Source organism: Cordyceps javanica, chromosome 5 (genome assembly GCF_051103115.1).
Source record: "Cordyceps javanica chromosome 5, complete sequence".
In the NCBI taxonomy this organism is placed as follows: domain Eukaryota; kingdom Fungi; phylum Ascomycota; class Sordariomycetes; order Hypocreales; family Cordycipitaceae; genus Cordyceps; species Cordyceps javanica.
Genome location: NC_139299.1, coordinates 2,553,721 through 2,572,582, shown reverse-complemented (window position 1 = coordinate 2,572,582; position 18,862 = coordinate 2,553,721). Strand labels below are relative to the sequence as shown.

Sequence of the window (18,862 nt, the reverse complement as noted above, 5' to 3'; positions counted from 1 at the left end):
TCTGCACCATGCGTGGTGCATGCATCATCGAGGCAATCGCTCTCAATCTCAATCCCCACCGGCCCCCGTCCCAACCACCCAGTTTGACTAGCGACATCTAATAGCTGGTTATCATCCGCACGTCGTTTGCCCGTGTAAATGCCCCAAATGAACAACACACTAATCACTACGCTTGGCTTTTAGCTATGCTTCCAACTTCAGCCTTTTTTTTGGATGTGCATTTCGATACGATATACTCCTTGCTGGGATCCATGACGCCAAATTGCCCGGAGAGTCGGGTGTGGTGGGCGTTGCTATCCATCATTCCCTCTATATGGGAAGGTGAGGACTTGCCTGCCTGTCTGTCTGTCCATGGCCGGCTAAACCACACGGCACGCGTGTATCCATTTGAAATTCACTATAGCTACCTATATAATCGTCGATTGAATTGTTTCTTCTTTTTGCTTGGGAGTTGAAGCTCCCCTCGATAGCCGCGTGAGAAAGAAAAATTACACTGGGCACTGGTTTGTGATGCTCGTTGGAACATCGGCCATCCAGCACGCGCTGAGAGCCAATTCCGTCAACTTTTATGTGAGAAAGCGGCTGGTAGGAAACCAAGCGAAGAGTGCAATTTTGTGCCGAATTTATACCCTCCCCTGGGGCAACGCGCCCGAAGCTGTACGTACAGACAAGGCGAAAACGTCACCACCGCGGCTGTTTGCTAGCCTCTTCATGTCCTTTACAAAATCGCTTGCTCGCAGCCTTGTCGCCGTGGTGCTCTCTCTCACTCACCGCACGCACATGCACGCTGACTACTCTTTAACTGGCTTTATTGACCGTCTGAGAGGAACGAGGCTATCCGTACCCGATGTCACCCCCCGCCCGACCTGCAGGTATTCTGAATGGCTTCCCTAGACGCTGACCGTTCTTCCATCTTCTATGCTTGTACAAACCTCTTTTCCCCCCTCAACTTTCCATAGCCCCAAACAAACCCACCCTGAGACATTGTGCATGCACCTAGTTCCGCGTTTATCAATACTAATACGCCACAGGGCCATCTCTTCTGTTAGCACACCTCTGATATAATCCAAGTCTAAACCAAGGAAAAAGAAGAACAACAATGCTACTACAAACGGTCGAGGGCAAAGCCCCATTCATCGTCCCCGGCCTTGCCAAACCCTGCGAGACGTGGTATCGCGTCGTCGGGGATCTAGCCAACCCAGCCTGCACGCCGCTCGTCGTCCTGCACGGCGGTCCTGGCGCTTGCCACGACTACCTACTGCCCCTCACCGACCTATCCTCCTCCTCCTCCTCCTCCTCCGCTGCCGTGCCGCTCATCTTTTACGACCAGCTCGGCAACGGCCGGTCGACCCACCTGCCCGAAAAGAACGGAGACGAGGCGTTTTGGACGGTGGACCTCTTCAGGGCCGAGCTGGACAATCTGCTGCGGCATCTGGGCCTGCTGGCCACCGACGACGGCGGCGGCGGCCGAGGGCGGCCGTTGGACGTCTACGGGCACTCGTGGGGCGGCATGCTGGCGGCCGAGTGGGCGGCGGCGACGGGCACGTCCACCGCAAGCACGAGGAACCTCCGACGGCTCGTGATTGCGAGCAGCCTCGCCAGCATGGACGCCTGGCGGGTGGGCATCACGGCGTTGCGGAGTAGGATGCCCCCGGCGGAGCGAGCGGTCCTCGACAGGGCCGACGAGACGGGTGACTACGCGAGCGCCGAGTACGAGGCGGCCATGGACGTCTTTTACCAGCGCCACCTTTCCCTGGCGCGGCCGTGGCCGGCGCCTGAGGTGCGGGCGGCGCTGGATTGGTTCGCCAAGGATCCCACGACGTACGGCACCATGTGAGTTGTCCCCGAGTCTCTGCCTAATTCCCTTTCTATCTTTGGTGGTGGGGATCCCACTTTGTCTCAGCGTTTATTCTGATGTTATGGAAATAACTAGGTATGGGCCGAGCGAGCTGGCAATTACAGGCTCGCTGAGGAACTGGAACATTGTGCCACAACTGCATAAGATTGCGGTGCCGACACTGCTCATCAACGGTGCTGAGGACGAGGCCCAGGACGTGGCCATGCAGCCCTTCTTTGATTACATGCCTCATGTAAAGTGGGTGACGCTGGATAAGGCGGCGCACTTTTCGCACGTTGATCAGCGAGAAAAACACATGCAGCATGTAGGTGCTTTCCTTGCAGCGACATAGTCCCATGCGTGTACCGCGGCGCAGAACATGCCCAGTCCGACTCAATAAAGGTCACTTTGGATATAAACCAGACGCCATAACGTTGAGCATGAATACTTGACTGAATTTGACTGAATTCGACCAAACAGGGAAACATGTTGAATATTTCCTAACAATTTGCTGTGTTGAACAATTCGCTTGCGAGATGCTCAAACATCATCGCTTCTTTAACAACGACAATTCCATCTCTCTCTTCTCTCCCCAGGCTGGTGAGCGTCTGCAATTACTAGCACCATCACAAACCGGCAGCGCATCACAGAGAAAGCATCATCAAGACTTGCGGCGCACGGTAGCCTAGCAATGATTAGCAAGAGACCGATAAAGCACTGCGCTTTTTTATATAGACGCTGAATGTATTCAACTCACCCTATCGCGGCTACTCCGCTTCTGACGCTGGCTGGGCTGGTCAGAGCGTCCAGAGACAGCAGATTCTCCTTCACGTGCGGTACCCAAGTGCATGTCCCCGAACGCAGGGTACAGACGTGGCCAAGAAAACAGGAAGGGATCTGCAGCCCTCTCGTCGCGGAACCGCGATTGGAGAGATGGCCATGCGGAAGGGAAGAGTGACCCGCCGGTAGCCAAGATCGAAGTAGTGTGAGGAGGAGACATCGGCATGTCGTTTACCCGCGTACTCAGTCTCTGCGTCGCTGCCTCGGGCGTGTTGGTCTGTGTGGGAGCGGCAGAATGCGTCGTGGAGCGGGCACTTCCCAGAGCTGGCCCGGCATCGAGAAATGTTCCATCCTAAGATGATGAGCGACTTTTTCCTCACGCGTCCTAAATTTTGTCTTTGCTGCATAGATACCATCTTTTTCTCTTTGTGTGTTGAAACTATAGGGCAAGACTTACAATGGCGGCATATTCGATTATCGCTCCCACATAGTCGAAGTCGTCGTTTTCGCTGGCGGAGCTCTCGATGATCTCCAGGTGGCGACGAAGCTTGTCGAGGCACTCGTTCAGTTCGTCCAGCCAGCGAGGAACAGGTCGAAGGGTCGGTAGCGCGTTGAGTACCTTGAAGGCGGCAATGTCATTCTCGAGCTGAGTGACCAGTAGCCGTGCTTTGTCCACCATCGTGGCCGGCGGCCTCATGGGGCGGCTACGCATGGTTGAGTTCCTGGAGGTGAAAAGATCTGAGTGTGAAACTGTGTGCGTATATTTCGCTGTACTGTGACAAAGCGATAATGTTAGCAGGTGTGGTGCCCAGAGGCGAGCAAGAGTCAGACGTGGCCGTGTTCTGGTAGCCATCATGAGTAGAGACGCACTTGATATTAGGAGAGAATTTGCTGATTATTAGGTTGCGGATGGTTGACTACGGATGCTACAGAGCAAAGCTCGAGAAGAAATCCCATAATTGTTGCCAGTGTGCCGATTGTACTTGCCAGTTTGTTGGACATGCTCGCAGTTGGTATGGTGCTCAGGGCATCGTCAGAGGAAAGTGGCGGCGTGAGTGGCCAGTCTGGGGCGTATTTTATGAAGATAGACTCGCTTGATGCAGGCATCACCGGCTCGCAGGACTTGCCGATGGGCCAAATTTTGATAGGAACATGAGGCACGGATCGGAAAGGAGGTCGGAAGGAGTGAGCCGATGTGGTTCTTCGCCTCAAGATTCGGTACCAAGCCAGTTGTCCCAAGGAGAAAGTTTACGATTGCTTTACAAAAGAGACTTGTTCTACAAGTTGTATGGCATAAAGTAGCTACTGATAGTAATAATAACACCTCAAAATGAGAATACTGTCAGTCTTGAGCTACGCGCACGTCCTTGACAAGGTATGTAAATAAGAGTAGGACGGCCTGTTGGGAAGGGCGGCTGTTGTGAGTGGAGAAGAGACTAGAAATAACAAGCAGCATGCATGGCTGAAGCCTGACCGATGGCCCTTTTCGGCCGGCTTATGCACTATCCCAGTAAGATTCAGCCGTTTTTATTTTTATTTTTACTTTTATTTTTCGGGGGCCGTGCTGAATGATTGTATACAGTCAATGAGTCTATGCACTCGGTGGTTACCAGATGACAGTTTTTCAAGCCGAGCAAAGAATTGTTGAGAGGGCAGTAATCCGTACACAAACCAGATTCTGAGAGAGGGGTAAATACCAAAAAGATAAAAAAAAATAAAAAAAATCAAACTTTGTGTATTGATGGCAAAATCCGAAAAATGTTCCATATTCCTAAAAGGCTAGCGTTGGGTAATAAAACAGGAGAAAAGGGGGAGATCCCGTGGATTACCAGGGTCATCAGCACCGCCTAAAACTGCCCAAGGCAGCAGTTTAGCATTTTTTTTTTTTGGAGTAACCCAAGGCACCGGTCCCGGACCGACCGCACTACTGCCAGTACAGCCAGCACACGTCAGGGTAATCATTGATTGAAAAGTTCGAAACACTCCCTCGGTTTTTTTTTTTCTCACATCATCCTGTCTCTACCACCGTCAATTCGTCCTTTTTCTTCTCGTCATCATCAATTGCATCCTCTTCAAGCCTCCCCGAGCTCGACAGCGCCGCACATTCATTCAGACGCTGACTGTTGACCAACACAACAGCTAGTTACACCCTTTTCTGAATAGCTACCTAGCTACCCAGCTACCTCTAGCTGTTTGCTTTCTGCGGCGCGCCTTGCCTCCTTGTCGAGGCGGCCAAAGATTGCCGCACGCGTGTCGTCAGAGACCAGTCGCATCTTTCCCTCCCGCCCCCTTTTTCTCCCCCCTTTCCCTCTCTCTCAATCAAGCCATCACAACAATGTCGACTACCATCCTGCGTGGGATCGCGCGCTCTGCGACGGCCCATGGCCGAAGCCGCTTGCGCACAAACGGCAGCCGCGCCGCCGTGTGTTCGGCCCTCTCTCGAACCGGCCGCGGCCAGCAGCAGTTCCACACCTCGCCAACGCAGCTTCGAGCCCAGCTTGCCAGCTTCGACCTCAAGAACCAGACGCTGAGCTCCATCGCCCAGGCCTCGCAGCAAAACAAGCTCGACGTCAAGCTCCCCAGCTTCGACCGGACCAATGTTAAAGAGGGCATCGTACACATTGGCGTGGGTGGGTTCCACCGATCCCACTTGGCTGTCTACGTGGATACTCTGATGGAGAAGCATGGTGCGAATGAATGGGCCATCTGTGGCGTCGGCCTCAAGCCTTTTGACGCCGGCATTCGCGATGCCCTGGGCGGCCAGGACTGCTTGTACACCGTCTTTGAGCGTTCGGCCCACGGGAGCAACGCCCGCGTCATCGGCAGCATCAATTCGTTCCTCTATGCCCCTGATGGCCCCTCCAAGGTCATTGACAAGATGGCCCACGAGGATACCAAGATTGTGTCCATGACCATTACCGAGAGCGGCTACTACTACAATGAAAACACCCACGACCTCGAGCTCGAGCACCCAGACATTGTCGCCGATATTGGCAGCGACCTGAAGGCGCCGCGCACCACCTTTGGCTACCTCTATGCTGCGCTTGAGAAGCGTCATGCTGCCGGTCTCCAGCCTTTCACCATCCTGTCGTGCGACAACATGCAGGGCAATGGCAGCATCACCAGACACATGCTGCTGAGCTTTGCTCGCGCGCGCAACTCGGAGCTCGTTGACTGGATCTCCAGCAAGACGCTCTTCCCCAACAGCATGGTGGACCGCATCACCCCCCGAACCACCGAAGAGGACAAGCTCGCCTTGGCCAAGGACTTTGGCATCCAGGATTCGTGGCCTGTTGTGGCCGAGCCCTTTTCTCAGTGGGTTGTAGAGGACGCCTTTGTGGGCGGCCGTCCCGAGTTTGAAAAGGTCGGCGTCCAGGTCGTCCGCAACGTGTACGAGGTCGAAAAGTTTGAGTGCCACAAGCTGCGTCTGCTCAACGCCAGCCACTCTGCCATTGCCTACGCTGGCTACCTGGCCAAGTTTGTCCACGTGCACGAGGTTTTCGAGAACCCTCTGTTCCGCGGCTTCATCTACAACATGATGCACAAGGAGGTCAAGCCCCTCATGCCCAAGATCAAGGATGTCGATCTTGACAAGTACTGCGATACGCTGCTGGAGCGCTTCTCCAACCCTGCCATCATGGACCAGGTGAACCGGCTCACGCTCAACGGCTCCGGCAAGCTGCCCCAGTTCATCATGCCCTCCATTGCCGAGCACATCATGGCCGGCACCCACGACTTCAAGCGCCTCGTATTTGTCGTCGCCACCTGGTTCCGCTACCTCAACGGCGTCGACGAGCAGGGCAAGGCTATCGTCATCGACGACCCCATGGCCAAGGACTTGCAGGCAAGGGCCATTGAAGGCGGCGACAAGCCCTTCCCTCTGCTGGATGTCAAGAGCCTCTTTGGTGACGACTTGCGTGGGAGCAAGATTTTTGTTGACGAGCTCACCGAAGCTCTGCGACTGATTTACAAGGAGGGAACCATGGCCGCACTGGCCAAGTACGTCGACTAGACTTTTTTTTCTTGTTCCATTTTACGTTTCCGTTTTGTTGTCTCATTTCTGGCCAGTTGGGTTCACTGTATAAACACGGCATCATTTTTTTAATAAGTCATCAAAAGACAAGACAAGACAATGCAATACTTTTTTTTTGTTTGTAACTCCGGATTTTTTTTTCACTACACTGCCATAGCAATTTGTGTCTGTTATGGATAAAATGACAACCACCGACGGGCATACTTGATCGCTTACTATTGTTCAACGTCGCTTCACGTTCTTCCTACTTGGGCTGTACGGAGTAGACAATGATCCATTGCAGGTCGGCCCCACGTTGATGACTCGCGTATCATCACGGCCGGCACTGACAGCCCTGACGGCACGGAAGGCGCTGGGAAGCGGCGCATGAAAATACAAGTCAATGGCTCCCCTTCTTGCCAGGTTGGTGGAACCTGGTCGCCCTCTGCTCTTCCGTGGCCGGCCTCGATTGATGACTTTGGTGTCAGAGCTGGCGTCTGTCTAACCGGAGCGAGCGGGCATCGGCGGCCGGAGGCTGGGCACGACTTCCGCCGTCACGGTGGCGGAGAGGTCCGGTTGCGGCCGACGGGACCTAGACGTTGAGCTTCCTGTATTAGCGAATTACTCTTGTCCATCCGTTCGTCTCTGTTTTTCTCTCCACTCCCCGTTCCCGGGGCGCTTCCATCTTTTGGTCTTGTATCTGAAAGCCGTATCCATATACGCCGGAAAGAAGAAGAAGAAAGAGAGAGAGAGAGAAGACAAAAAAAAAAATACCCACCGCACCAGGCCCGTTGGATCTTACAGCATTGCCCCGAGTCACAACAGCAGTACTAGTCTGGTCCCCTCGGGCGGCGATGATGGCAGGTCCCGGAGCGGCCTCGAACCTGCCCACGCGCCACATGGCGGCGGCAAAGGCAGGGTCGTCGCGCACAAGACGCCTCACGCGATGCAGGGCGATGCGGAGATCCCAGGAGCGCTTGCTCAGCAGGCGTATCCAGCTCGCGTGGCGGGGGTCCGTCTCCGCGGTCGCCTGCACGGCGGAGCCCATCGTCCTTTCAAAAGCGATAGACTGCTCGCACGCACGCTCCAGCCAAGGCGGGAGAATAATATTCTCCCGAGCAGGGATCGTGACGGCTTGGTGGGCAGACATTGTTTCTGTTATCGTTAGGATGGGGAGGATTTCTCCTTTGCTGGGCGAGTTTTTTCAACCTGATAACACGAGGAAAAGTCGTTGATGAACTCGTGTCAGACGCTCGTTGCAAGCACTGCTTATTGAATCGACAGCTACGAAATATTAGCCATTATCATGTGTATGGCGTGCGAGCCAAGAGTTGGAAACACTGCAACTAACTAGTCAGGGCAAGGAGACGTACCGAAAAAAAGACAAAATAAAAGCTCCAAGACTAGCCAGCGGGCTGTTATAATGAGATGAAGAGTCTGGAGAAGAAGAAGATGAAGACAGTTTCTCCTACCTGCCATCTGCTACTTATACTGATACAGTTGTCGATGGGTGGACTGGTTGGTAGTTGGCTTATTTCGGCCGTTGATCTTTTGGGGGTGGGGGAGGGGGGTGGAAGTAAGACTACACTGGGGTAGCTAAACGGTGAGGTGTGGATATAACAGCAGAGGTGGGGTGTTTGAATCAACCTGCCAGCAACGGCCGAAGAGTTTTTCTCTGAAAATGGAGGAATACCAGATCCAGACACTCCAAGGCGTGGAGTCCACAATAAGCCAAGAGGTGTGAGAAGGTTGAAGCCACGCCCCTCTAAGAGAGCATTTTGTTGCTCCGTACACTTTCTGATAAACAGCCAAAATTGGCTGCCTATGCGGCTTCGGAGAGTTGAATCTGGCTTCCCCGCCTGTTTTTGCTCCTTTGCTCCTTTGCTCCTTTTTTTTATTGAAAAAAAAAATCTTTTTCGTAAAGCCTCTTCTTGCTTTTTTGCGCTCTGCTTTTCTACGCGACAGAGGCTCACCACTTACTTACAGGTGGGATGATGATACGTGGTGACGCAAGTAGCGTTGGGCAGAGGCCATGATGATCAGCAGATTTTAGAAATGTTTTTTTCAATCTTGTTCATGGTTCTTCTACGGATAGAATGGCGAGTATTGTCATGCTTAGGTGGCGGCGCGGCTGTTCCGAGGAGAGATTTTCGACGAGTCGGCTCGACCATCAAAGCGAAACGACTGATAATCTTCCTTCCTCCATTTTCGCTATTCCAACTTGGTCGGGGACCTACGACTTTTCCCTCCATCTTTGGCGGTTTGGAACGGCGAGGAAGTACATCACCGTGGACGAAGCGCTTTGGGGGGCTGGCGCTTTTGGGTACGAGCGGCAGGCGAGTATTTGGTACCAGCTCGGTCTGACAATGGCCACTCTGAGAAGGGCGTTCGTTGTTGGCCAAGATTCTGGCAGTCCAGTACTTGGCGAGAACCGTGGCGGGAAAAGACCTTGCTTTTCTGATGCCCCCCTCGCTGCGCACCCTCTGCCGTGGCTTCGCCGTTGGACACGTTCCCTTCGCCTACAGAGACAGCTTGAACCACTTCCCACAGTCGGCGGTGTTTTGATCAGCCCCGCTCGCCTGCTGAGCAGCTTTGTACCGCCTCCTTTGCCGTATTCGCTGGCTCGGGTTTGTTTTGACTCTTGAGAAGAACGGATGAGCGGGCCGCCATGAACCAAGTGGGTCGAGATAGTTATCGATAACTCTTCATTATTAGCCATCATTGTCATGATCGATACGGTATTTGGTCACAGCCATTCAGAGAAAGCGTCTGGAATGCGGATATAATATAGAATGGCGCCCGCCAACGAGGAAACAGCCACGGTACAAGTAGTGATGCAGGGAGAGAACCTTTTCTCCCCAAGTCCACAATGACTTTCTTTTTAGAAATTGACTTTTCCACCTAAAGAGGCGCTTCGTTTTAAGAGAGTAACTTGACAGAGCGCTTAATTGATGTTTCACTTGGAAGAGCACTTCAAGCTCTCATCGGGAGCACTTGTTCATTCCGCGACGGGGCGGCACGGTCCATGCACAAACGCCACAAACGCTACAAACATCAGCGCAGGACTAGCAAGGTGCAGTCAATATCCTTCATTTCATTCTTGGTATCGTTTTCTCTTTGCTACACTACATTCGACCGGATCGCAGCTTCACAACGACTGCAACCAAACCAAACCAAACCAGCCAACTAACCAACGAGGGTGTCGTGCCGTCCTCGGCCTGCTTATGCCCACTTGCCGAGGACGCTCATCACTACAAGACCACCGACCAGGCCAAGACCAGCAACGCCGACCGTCAGCGGGCCCGCGTCGGCCAGCTCCGCCTTCTTGCCGTGCGATCCCAGCATCCAGTCGCCGGCCCACATCTCGACGACGCCGACCCAGACGAGGATGCCCGCCGACAGGGCGTCGAGCGTGCCGATGGCGATAATGGTGGACGGGTTGTTGCCGTTGAACGAGTTCAGGACGCCGATACCAATGGCCATGCCCAGGGGAGTGACAAATGCGAACAGCGAGGCGAGCCCCATCTTTTTACGCAGGGACAGGCCCGTCGTCTGCTGCGGGAGGAGGGCCGTGTGAGACGTGGCCGGTCCGACTTGGGACGGGCTGGGCTGGCCGGCATCCACGGCGCTCCCGTTGTGGTGCCCGTCGGCGTGGTGGTGGACGTCGCGGTTGGTGCCAATGGTGGCGATTCGGGTGCCGAGGGCGAGGCCCTCAAAGATTTGGTGAAACAGGATGACGACGAAGAGGGTGATGAAGTACTGGTCTGCCGCGACGACGAGGGTGAGTCCGATCACTGCAGCGGATGGTTAGCTTGACATGACGTCGTCGTTGTTTGTTTGGGGACCAGGCCATCTTACGCAGAGAGTGGAAGAGAATGCCAGCCTCCAGGACGAGAATGGTGACGACTTCGGCAGAGAAGACAGACTTGGACTTCTCCTCCATCGACAAAGCCGCGACAGACTTCTCCTTGGCCAGGACGATGCGGTGGCCGATGTATTCGACTGTAAACGAGATGAAGAGACCAGCTATGACAATCGCCGACGTCACAGACTCGTAACCCAAATCTCCGAGACACTTGTTGTTGAACATGAGCGAGGCGTGTGTGTACAGCTATACCCGTATTAGCAGCCATCGCAATAGGGGGGGAAGAAGGGGGAAGAGATGTGGCGGAAGAGACGTACGTGAACAAAGGCGGTGGAAATGACAATACCCGTGCCAAACTGCTTGAGAAAGGTAAAGAGAAGCGACAAGTGCTTCCCCATGGCGCGCTGAAGGAACAGCGGCCCAAAGACGCCGAGCGCGCTGGTGGCCAGAATGGCGAAGAGGAGGCCGACACGAAGACCGACGTTGTAGTCGCGCTTGGGAGCGTCGCACTTTGGCTTCGAATCGCCCTCGCCGCCCTCGCCGACACAGTGTCTGCCCCAGGTTAGCTGCAAGCCTTCGTCGCCGTCATGGGAAGGCGCGGCAAGGGTGATACATACTCGACACCAGCGTGGGAGTGGCAGTGGACGTTGCCGCCGCCCTCACCAGTATGGTCCTTGTCTCCCGCCGCCGGTTCACTTCCCTCTTCACCTCCCTCGGCCTGGGCAAGGATGTCATCGCCGTCTGGCCCGAAGCAGTACCTTGTTAATTCCGGATTAGCTTCCGTGTTCAAAAGTCCAAGAGGAGTAAGGGGCTAGAGGTTTTGAGGATGGTCTTACAGATCCTTGCCGTGCGCGTGGCAACCCGTGAAGCTAGCCGGTAGGTCGGTGGTCTGCGTTGGTGTCGTCTGCATGAGATATTCCGTGGCACCATTCACGCAGTACCTGGATAGGGCGAGAGATTAGTGCTCGAGGAACTTTGTACGACGACGAGAAGCGCAATGATTGTGCCGGAGGAGGACGTACAGCTCAGCGGCGCCGTGCAAGTGACAGTCGGTGACGGCCGTGACAGACGGCGTGGTCGCGCGGGCGGCGACAGCGGGATCCGGGGCCGGCGTGCGGACAGGATACGACGCTGCAGAGACAGCGGCCGCCCACAAGGCAGCCGATGTGAGTGTCTTGCACAACATCTTTTCTGATTCTCCTCGCCTGGCTCGGCCTTCTTTTTCTTTTCCTTTTTTTCGAAGTTGCTTGCTCACTCTCTTGTAGTTGTGACGGAAGGGGGGTTCAGAGACGTTTATATGTGAGAAGGGAGAATATTAAGCCAAAAGATGAATAAAAGAAATCCAGAAAAAAAAACAGAATGCCCAGTGGAAAGGCACCAGCACAGGGTGAAAATTATGTATGAGGGTCAGCGCGGGCGAAGAAGAAATGCGAAGCGGGAGGAAATAAGCTTCTTTTCAGAGTTTCTGGCCGTCGGCGGACTGGGATGCAGGCGGACACTAATAAAACGCCACGTGCATGGGTTCTTTTTTTTTTCTGTGATCTTGTCAATATACTCGGTACAAGAGTATCAGTACGATTTCAAAGAAAAAAAAAAGACGTGTGATATTTGACAGCGGAAAAAGAACGCAGTGTTGTGCGGTGCGAACGCTGGGTAGGAGGCCCCTCGGCGGTTCCCCTTCCGTCCATCACGGTTCGTTTGGATGTATCAGTACAGACAGAGAGCGAACAGAGAGAGATGCCACCACCCGATGCTTGGCATTGTGCTGGTAGGAACGATTTTTCCACACACTCTTTTTTTTTTCGCGAGTGGGAAGAGGAGTGGATGTACGGCTGACCCTGATGGGCAATAGAAAGTGAGGGCTTATGGCTGCGTAGGAAAGGCCTCTTCGCCGGTTGGCCAGATTCGAGGCAGCTGCGCACCTTGATGGACGTTTGCCAAGAATGATGGACAGGCTTCTTTGCATGAAGGCAAGTACAGTAACTATTCCGCCGGCCCCCTTTTGTTTTGTGGTGCCTTGTCTGTTGCCATTGTATTTTTATTTTTATTTTTATTTTCTCCGTCAGGAGAGGGGGGAGGGGGGGGAAGCGAGGTGGAAGGGGATCCAAAATGTACTGAGCACTCGTACTGAGTGAGTACTGTTGGCAGGTTGTCTGGATACTCATCTTGAGTCTTCATCTACATGCCCGGTTTTGGTAATCATAAGAAACCAATCCACCCCCTCCATTCATCATCTAGTCTCACAATTTTCGGGCCGTGTGGTTTCTGTCTTTCTTTCTGTCTTCTTTTGGCCCCCTCCCGCCTTGCCTCCTTGCCTCCCTCGAATAGCCTCGACGAGGCTGGGCGCCCGCCAAGAAGGAGCTGGGTTATAAGCGGCCCCATATACTGTAGCGTCGCCCACCCACAAGCCGCCACCACCATCATCACCACCACCGAGCCGAGAGAGAGAGAGACAGAGAGACAGAGAGGCAGATGCTCCGCCGATACATTGAAGGGGCGGGCTGAACCATGAACCGGGCTTGGCATGGGTAGCCGGCGCGCCCATCGCCATCAGGGTTCGCCGCCGGGTGCCGACTGGACTGGGAGGAGGGCCCTGCTGGGGTCGAAGGAAACGTGACGACTGGTTCGCCGACAGACCGCTCCTAAGCCAAAAAGAAGAAAGAAAAAGGGTTCGTCTCAATTTTTTTTTAAGTTGGGTTGTCATGCGTGGCAAATAAATGAGGGGAAAGACTAGATTAAAGATGGTGGTCCTAACAAAAAAAGGCCAACAGGTTCTTGAGGCGGGCCATATGCCGAGTTACAAAGCTACTATTATCGGCTGACTTTCTGGTATGGCTCCTTGTGGTGCGCAGTCCGGGCTTCGAGGCCTCAATTCTGCGGCGAAGAATTCTGCCAGAAGCTGAAAAAGCAGTAAAGTATAATAAATGAAACGAGTTGAGTGTACGGAGTATGAGAGAGCCTCCAGATGTTCATCATCATCTGCTCTCGTAGACCCGGCGACGAACCCGCACAAACGCAACAGTGTAGATATCTCGCCTAGATTGGCCGTGCTAGTTTTCCATCATGTCATCATACTTTCCGTCGTCATGATTCATCGTAATGACTCCCTTTTCCCCCTAGTTGTCCTCTTGTCCTTTTTTCTTTTTTAGCCTAGTTAAGTTAGCAATGTCATCCCAAGTTCTTAGTACCTTGCTCACTTTAACTATCCCCCGCGTGCCGCGTTCGCGTCGCCACTTAAATTCTGCCCACCAAAAACGCGTCTCCCAAGCACCCTGGCCGCCAGCCGACGCGCGCTCACGCACCCAGCCAATCCGTCACCCTCTTCAGTAACAATCATCATTGACGCGGCCAAAGAACTTATCCGCCAACGTTCTTCTGGCCGATTCCTATCCCGTCCAGCCATGGCTTCCCGTCCCGAACTCAAGGTAGCTTCTTTCTTCTTAACGCAAATTGCCCATTTCTCCACAACCCCATACTGACCAACAGCAGCTCGACGACGAGGGCGGCTTCATCCGCTTCTTCAAGTCGCTCCCGGCCGTCAACGACGACACTGTCCGCATCTTCGACCGAGGCGACTGGTACACCTCCCACGGTGACGATGCCAACTTCATCGCAAACACTGTACGACCGACTCTTCACCCTCCAATACCTGTTCGCACATATCCGTCCGCCTAACACTCTCTCCAGGTCTACAAAACCACCTCTGTCGTCCGACAGCTCGGCCGCAATGATCACACTGGCCTCCCCTCCGTCACCATGACCGTCACCGTCTTCCGCCAGTTCCTCCGCGAAGCCCTCTTCAAGCTCGGTCGCCGCGTCGAGATCTGGCAGAGTCCCAACGGCCGCATGAACTGGAAGTGCGCCAAGCAGGCCTCCCCCGGCAACTTGCAGGACGTCGAAGACGACCTCGGTGGTCAGGTCGAGTCTGCCCCCATGATCATGGCTGTCAAGATCTCCGCCCGTGCCTCCGAAGCCCGCGCCGTCGGCGTTTGCTTCGCCGATGCCTCGGTCCGCGAGCTCGGTGTCAGTGAGTTCCTCGACAACGACCTCTACTCCAACTTTGAGGCCCTCCTTATCCAGCTCGGCGTCCGCGAGTGCCTCCTGCCCCAGGACAAGGGCGAAAAGGACAAGGACCCCGAGCTGGCCAAACTCCGCCAAATCATTGACAACTGCGGCGTCGCCGTTGCCGAGCGCCCCGCCTCCGACTTTGGCATCCGCGACATTGATCAGGACCTGGCGCGCCTGCTCAAGGACGAAAAAGCGGCCGCCCTCCTCCCCCAGACGGACCTTAAGCTGGCCATGGGCTCTGCTGCGTCGCTTATCAAGTACCTCAGCATCCTCCAGGACGCCTCCAACTTTGGACAGTATCAGCTCTACCAGCATGATCTCGCCCAGTTCATGAAGCTCGACGCCGCCGCTCTCAAGGCTCTGAATCTCATGCCCGGCCCCCGCGACGGCGCCAAGACGATGAGCATCTACGGCGTATTAAATCACTGCAAGACGCCCGTCGGCAGCCGCTTGCTGGCGCAGTGGCTCAAGCAGCCCCTCATGAAAAAGGAGGAAATCGAGAAGCGCCAGCAGCTGGTTGAGGCGTTTTACACAGACACGGAACTCCGCCAGACGATGCAGGAAACGCACTTGCGTTCTGTGCCAGATCTCTATCGGTTGTCGAAACGCTTCCAGCGCGGCAAGGCCAACCTGGAGGACGTTGTTCGCGCGTACCAGGTCATCATCCGCCTGCCCGGCTTCATCGGCACCTTTGAAGGCGTCATGGACGAGGCCTACCGCGACCCGCTCGACGAGGCCTACACCTCCAAGCTCCGCAACCTGTCCGATAGCCTCGGCCGCCTTCAAGACATGGTTGAGCAGACTGTCGACCTCGACGCCCTCGACCGCCACGAGTACATCATCAAGCCCGACTACGACGCAGGCCTGCGCATCATCCGCAAGAAGCTCGACCAGCTCGACCGCAGTATCCGCGAAGAGTTTCGCGAAGCCGCGGACGACCTTGGCCAAGAGGCCGACAAGAAAATCTTCCTCGAGACTGGCCACAAAGTGCACGGCGTGTGCATGCGCCTGACGCGCCAGGAGGCGGGCTGCATCCGCAACAAGGCCAAGTACCAGGAGTGCTCGACGCAGAAGAACGGCGTCTACTTCACCACCAAGAAGCTGCAGGCGTACCGCCGCGAGCACGACCAGCTGTCGCAAAACTACAACCGCACGCAGAGCGGGCTCGTCCACGAGGTCGTGCAGGTCGCCTCGTCGTACTGCCCCGTTCTCGAACGCCTCGCGGGTGTTCTCGCGCACCTCGATGTGATCGTCTCGCTCGCCCACTGCTCCGTCAATGCGCCCGAGGCCTACGTCCGCCCGACTATCCACCCGCGCGGGCAGGGCCAGACGCGGCTGGTCGGCGCGCGCCACCCGTGCCTCGAGCTGCAGGACGATGTGCAGTTCATCACAAACGACGTAACGCTCACCCGCGACGCCTCGTCGTTCCTCATCATCACCGGGCCCAACATGGGCGGCAAGTCCACCTACATCCGCCAGGTCGGCACCATCGCCCTCATGGCCCAGGTCGGCTGCTTCGTGCCCTGCGAGGCCGCCGAGCTCACCATCTTTGACGCCATCCTCGCCCGCGTCGGCGCCAGCGACTCCCAGCTCAAGGGCGTCTCCACCTTCATGGCCGAGATGCTCGAGACGGCCAACATTCTCAAGTCGGCCACGGCCGAGTCCCTCATCATCATTGACGAGCTCGGCCGCGGCACGTCCACGTATGACGGCTTCGGCCTGGCCTGGGCCATTTCCGAGCACATTGTCAAGGAGATTCGGTGCTTCGCCCTCTTTGCCACGCACTTTCACGAGCTCACCGCCCTCGCCGACCAGCACCCCAACGTGGCCAACCTGCACGTCACCGCCCACATTGGCGGCGCGGCCGGCAACGGCGACGAACACGACACCGCCGGCGCCGAGGCGAAGCGCGAGGTCACGCTGCTGTACAAGGTCGAGCCCGGCATCTGCGACCAGAGCTTCGGCATCCACGTCGCCGAGCTGGTCCGCTTCCCGGACAAGGTCGTGCGCATGGCCAAGCGCAAGGCCGACGAGCTCGAGGACTTTACCGCCAAGCACGAGGACCTCGGCCTCAGCTACAGCAAAGACGACGTCGAGCAGGGCAGCGCCATGCTCAAGCAGCTGCTGGTGCAGTGGCGCGACCAGGTTAAGGACGCGGGGCTCACCAGGGAGGAGCAGGTCGCCCGCCTCAAGGCCCTGGTCGGCGACAACGAGAAGCTCTTGGCCAATCCATTTTTCCAGTCTGTCAAAGCGCTGTAGCAGGACAAGGAAATAGAATGATTGTGTCTTGTTATTGTTTTTTGTGTCTTGTAAACATCTGAAGGTTACGTGCAGAGGCGAATATGGCGTTTTGGTTTTGGTTTTGTTTTGTAACATTGTACAGGCTTGACAAGATTTGCATGCATCACAAGTGTAGCATAGTGGACAATAGGGTATCGGAATAGGAAAAAAGAAAGCCGCTGTTAATATGAATGAGGAACAAATAAAACCCCCGATGACAAGGAAACAAAAACCTTAGTGTGTTGTGCATCTAAGCCACAATGTGCTTTCTGTGAGGATTGAAAAAAATACACTTCCTAGTCCTCCATCTATCCGTCTTTCAATTGTATCATTGTCCACGAGTCTCCGCTTCACCTATCAAGGTCTTCTTCCCGTTAGCTTTGCTGCTGCTTTCCATGGGTTGGCAATGATTGAGAAGTAAAAAAAAAGGTTGCGTGTTTTTCTCAGTGAAACAATGTAGATAGAAATGGTGAGTTGATGTAATCAGAGGATCATAAACAGCCTCAACGTATCATCATAGAAAAACGGGATTGGTGAAGGAAACTTGGGGGCGGGTAAGAGAAGAACGTACCTTTTGCTGCCTCCGGCTCAATGCTGCGCACAAGGCAGCACGTCACCAAAAGGGGAGTAGTAGGAAGACAAAACAAAAAACTCCAATTTCTCTAGTGTAGCATCTCTTCTCTGCCACGGGAAGAGGTTATGTACAGGTAAAAATTTCACCACCACCATAACCCCGGCGGGGTCGGGTTTGGGTCTTGACCCAGATCCAGATTCAAGTCTAGCGTTTGCATGAGAGGAATCAAGAACCAAAAAAGGAAAAAAAATAGACTTATTGGCTGCCCTCAACAGTCGCCTTGACGGGGTCAATCTCAAAGCCATACTTTTCTTGGATTCTCTCTCTGCGGCGCTCCTCGTAGCCGGGAGGCTTGATGCCTGTGAAAGTCGTTAGCAAGCCAGATTCTGTCGTGCTGTTCATCCGGGGGTTGTGTCGTACCTCGGCCCTCGCCAATTTCAGCAACGGTCTGTTCTACAGGTATTCTTGTTGTCCGACGGAGGGTCTCTTTGCGGGCAAATTCGTCGTCCTCCTCCTTGAAGCTGTCAAGGCGGCCACCCAGCAGCTTAAACGCACCCTGGACACCGCCGACGAAGCCACCGAGAGCAAAGACCACAGGCATGCGCTTGCCTACACGAAATGCGTCAGTTGTTGCCTTCCTAATTTTTTGGCGGATCAATTGCGTAAAAACGCAGGCTACCCCCTTAAGAGGCTCGGGGGAGGAGACTACTCACTGGGAAGGCCGAGGACAGCACCAGCGGCAAAACCACCCAGGGCAGCGGCCAGCGTATCATCCTTCTCACGCAGATTCATCGTGGTGCGGGAGACGAAAGTGTAAGCGGCAGGAGAGGCAGCTACATGGCGACACACAACGTTAGCGTGGCTTCAGCTTTGGACGGACAGTTTAGATCGCGACGGGACAGCTTGTGAGGAGCGTCACTGTCTTGAATCGTCCAATTGGCCAGGATAATCAGGTTCCAAGCATACCAGCAAGTCCAATGATGGGGGCGCCGCGGCTGAAGATGCCAAAGGCACCAACGTTGCGCTTCGACAGGGCATTCTGAACCGCCGCCATGAAGAAGCCCGCGCCCAGACCGACGACAGCCGTCTTGGCCGTCTCATCGAGGGTGTCGTGAGCATGGTAGGCAGTCTCCAGCCCGGCAGCGGCCTGGTGGCCGTGGTCCTCGTGGCTAGCCATGTGTTGTCGGGTAGGAGTATACAGAGAATAAGGATGGGACAATGTCGTGAGAGCCACGGGAGAAAGAGAGCTGTTTTCCTCTGGTGAGCAACTCCGTAATGTGTCACGTGATTTATTCTCAATTGGCAAGCTGCGATTGGCTGGCTGTGGGTCTTCAAAAGAGGTACGAGGTACTTTGAATGATGGCCCACTTTTTTTACAACAGAGTAAAAAAAGCTGTTGGAATAATCATGCGCTTTCGACTCTGTCAATGAGACTACAAATGGTAT

The 18,862-nt window shown here is 54.8% G+C and overlaps 7 protein-coding genes across 7 annotated transcripts; 3 read left to right on the top strand and 4 right to left on the bottom strand.

Moving 5' to 3' along the window:
- Nucleotides 1-1,099: 1,099 nt before the first annotated feature.
- On the top strand, nucleotides 1,100-2,189 carry V2A60_008013 (uncharacterized protein; the record flags this gene model as incomplete). The annotated part of the gene is made up of 2 exons (XM_083259291.1): nucleotides 1,100-1,833; nucleotides 1,934-2,189. 2 exons carry the CDS (start codon nucleotides 1,100-1,102, stop codon nucleotides 2,187-2,189), a joined length of 990 nt encoding a protein of 329 aa, XP_083115417.1.
- Nucleotides 2,190-2,498: 309 nt separating this feature from the next.
- V2A60_008012 (uncharacterized protein) lies at nucleotides 2,499-3,329 on the bottom strand (the record flags this gene model as incomplete). The annotated part of the gene is made up of 3 exons (XM_083259290.1): nucleotides 2,499-2,522; nucleotides 2,595-2,969; nucleotides 3,075-3,329. 3 exons carry the CDS (start codon nucleotides 3,327-3,329, stop codon nucleotides 2,499-2,501), a joined length of 654 nt encoding a protein of 217 aa, XP_083115416.1.
- A 1,623-nt stretch (nucleotides 3,330-4,952) lies between these two features.
- Nucleotides 4,953-6,629, top strand: V2A60_008011 (mannitol dehydrogenase family protein; the record flags this gene model as incomplete). The annotated part of the gene is made up of 1 exon (XM_083259289.1): nucleotides 4,953-6,629. The coding sequence occupies one exon, from the start codon at nucleotides 4,953-4,955 to the stop codon at nucleotides 6,627-6,629; it is 1,677 nt and encodes a 558-aa protein (XP_083115415.1).
- Nucleotides 6,630-7,130: 501 nt separating this feature from the next.
- V2A60_008010 (uncharacterized protein) lies at nucleotides 7,131-7,779 on the bottom strand (the record flags this gene model as incomplete). The annotated part of the gene is made up of 2 exons (XM_083259288.1): nucleotides 7,131-7,237; nucleotides 7,413-7,779. 2 exons carry the CDS (start codon nucleotides 7,777-7,779, stop codon nucleotides 7,131-7,133), a joined length of 474 nt encoding a protein of 157 aa, XP_083115414.1.
- A 2,072-nt stretch (nucleotides 7,780-9,851) lies between these two features.
- On the bottom strand, nucleotides 9,852-11,680 carry V2A60_008009 (uncharacterized protein; the record flags this gene model as incomplete). Its single annotated transcript, XM_083259287.1, has 6 exons — nucleotides 9,852-10,423; nucleotides 10,488-10,740; nucleotides 10,812-11,046; nucleotides 11,112-11,252; nucleotides 11,331-11,435; nucleotides 11,517-11,680. The coding sequence occupies 6 exons, from the start codon at nucleotides 11,678-11,680 to the stop codon at nucleotides 9,852-9,854; spliced, it is 1,470 nt and encodes a 489-aa protein (XP_083115413.1).
- Nucleotides 11,681-13,895: 2,215 nt separating this feature from the next.
- On the top strand, nucleotides 13,896-16,821 carry V2A60_008008 (mismatch repair ATPase MSH2; the record flags this gene model as incomplete). The annotated part of the gene is made up of 3 exons (XM_083259286.1): nucleotides 13,896-13,919; nucleotides 13,984-14,115; nucleotides 14,182-16,821. 3 exons carry the CDS (start codon nucleotides 13,896-13,898, stop codon nucleotides 16,819-16,821), a joined length of 2,796 nt encoding a protein of 931 aa, XP_083115412.1.
- Nucleotides 16,822-17,671: 850 nt separating this feature from the next.
- V2A60_008007 (uncharacterized protein) lies at nucleotides 17,672-18,593 on the bottom strand (the record flags this gene model as incomplete). The annotated part of the gene is made up of 4 exons (XM_083259285.1): nucleotides 17,672-17,775; nucleotides 17,837-18,025; nucleotides 18,130-18,249; nucleotides 18,383-18,593. 4 exons carry the CDS (start codon nucleotides 18,591-18,593, stop codon nucleotides 17,672-17,674), a joined length of 624 nt encoding a protein of 207 aa, XP_083115411.1.
- Between the last annotated feature and the right edge of the window lie 269 nt (nucleotides 18,594-18,862).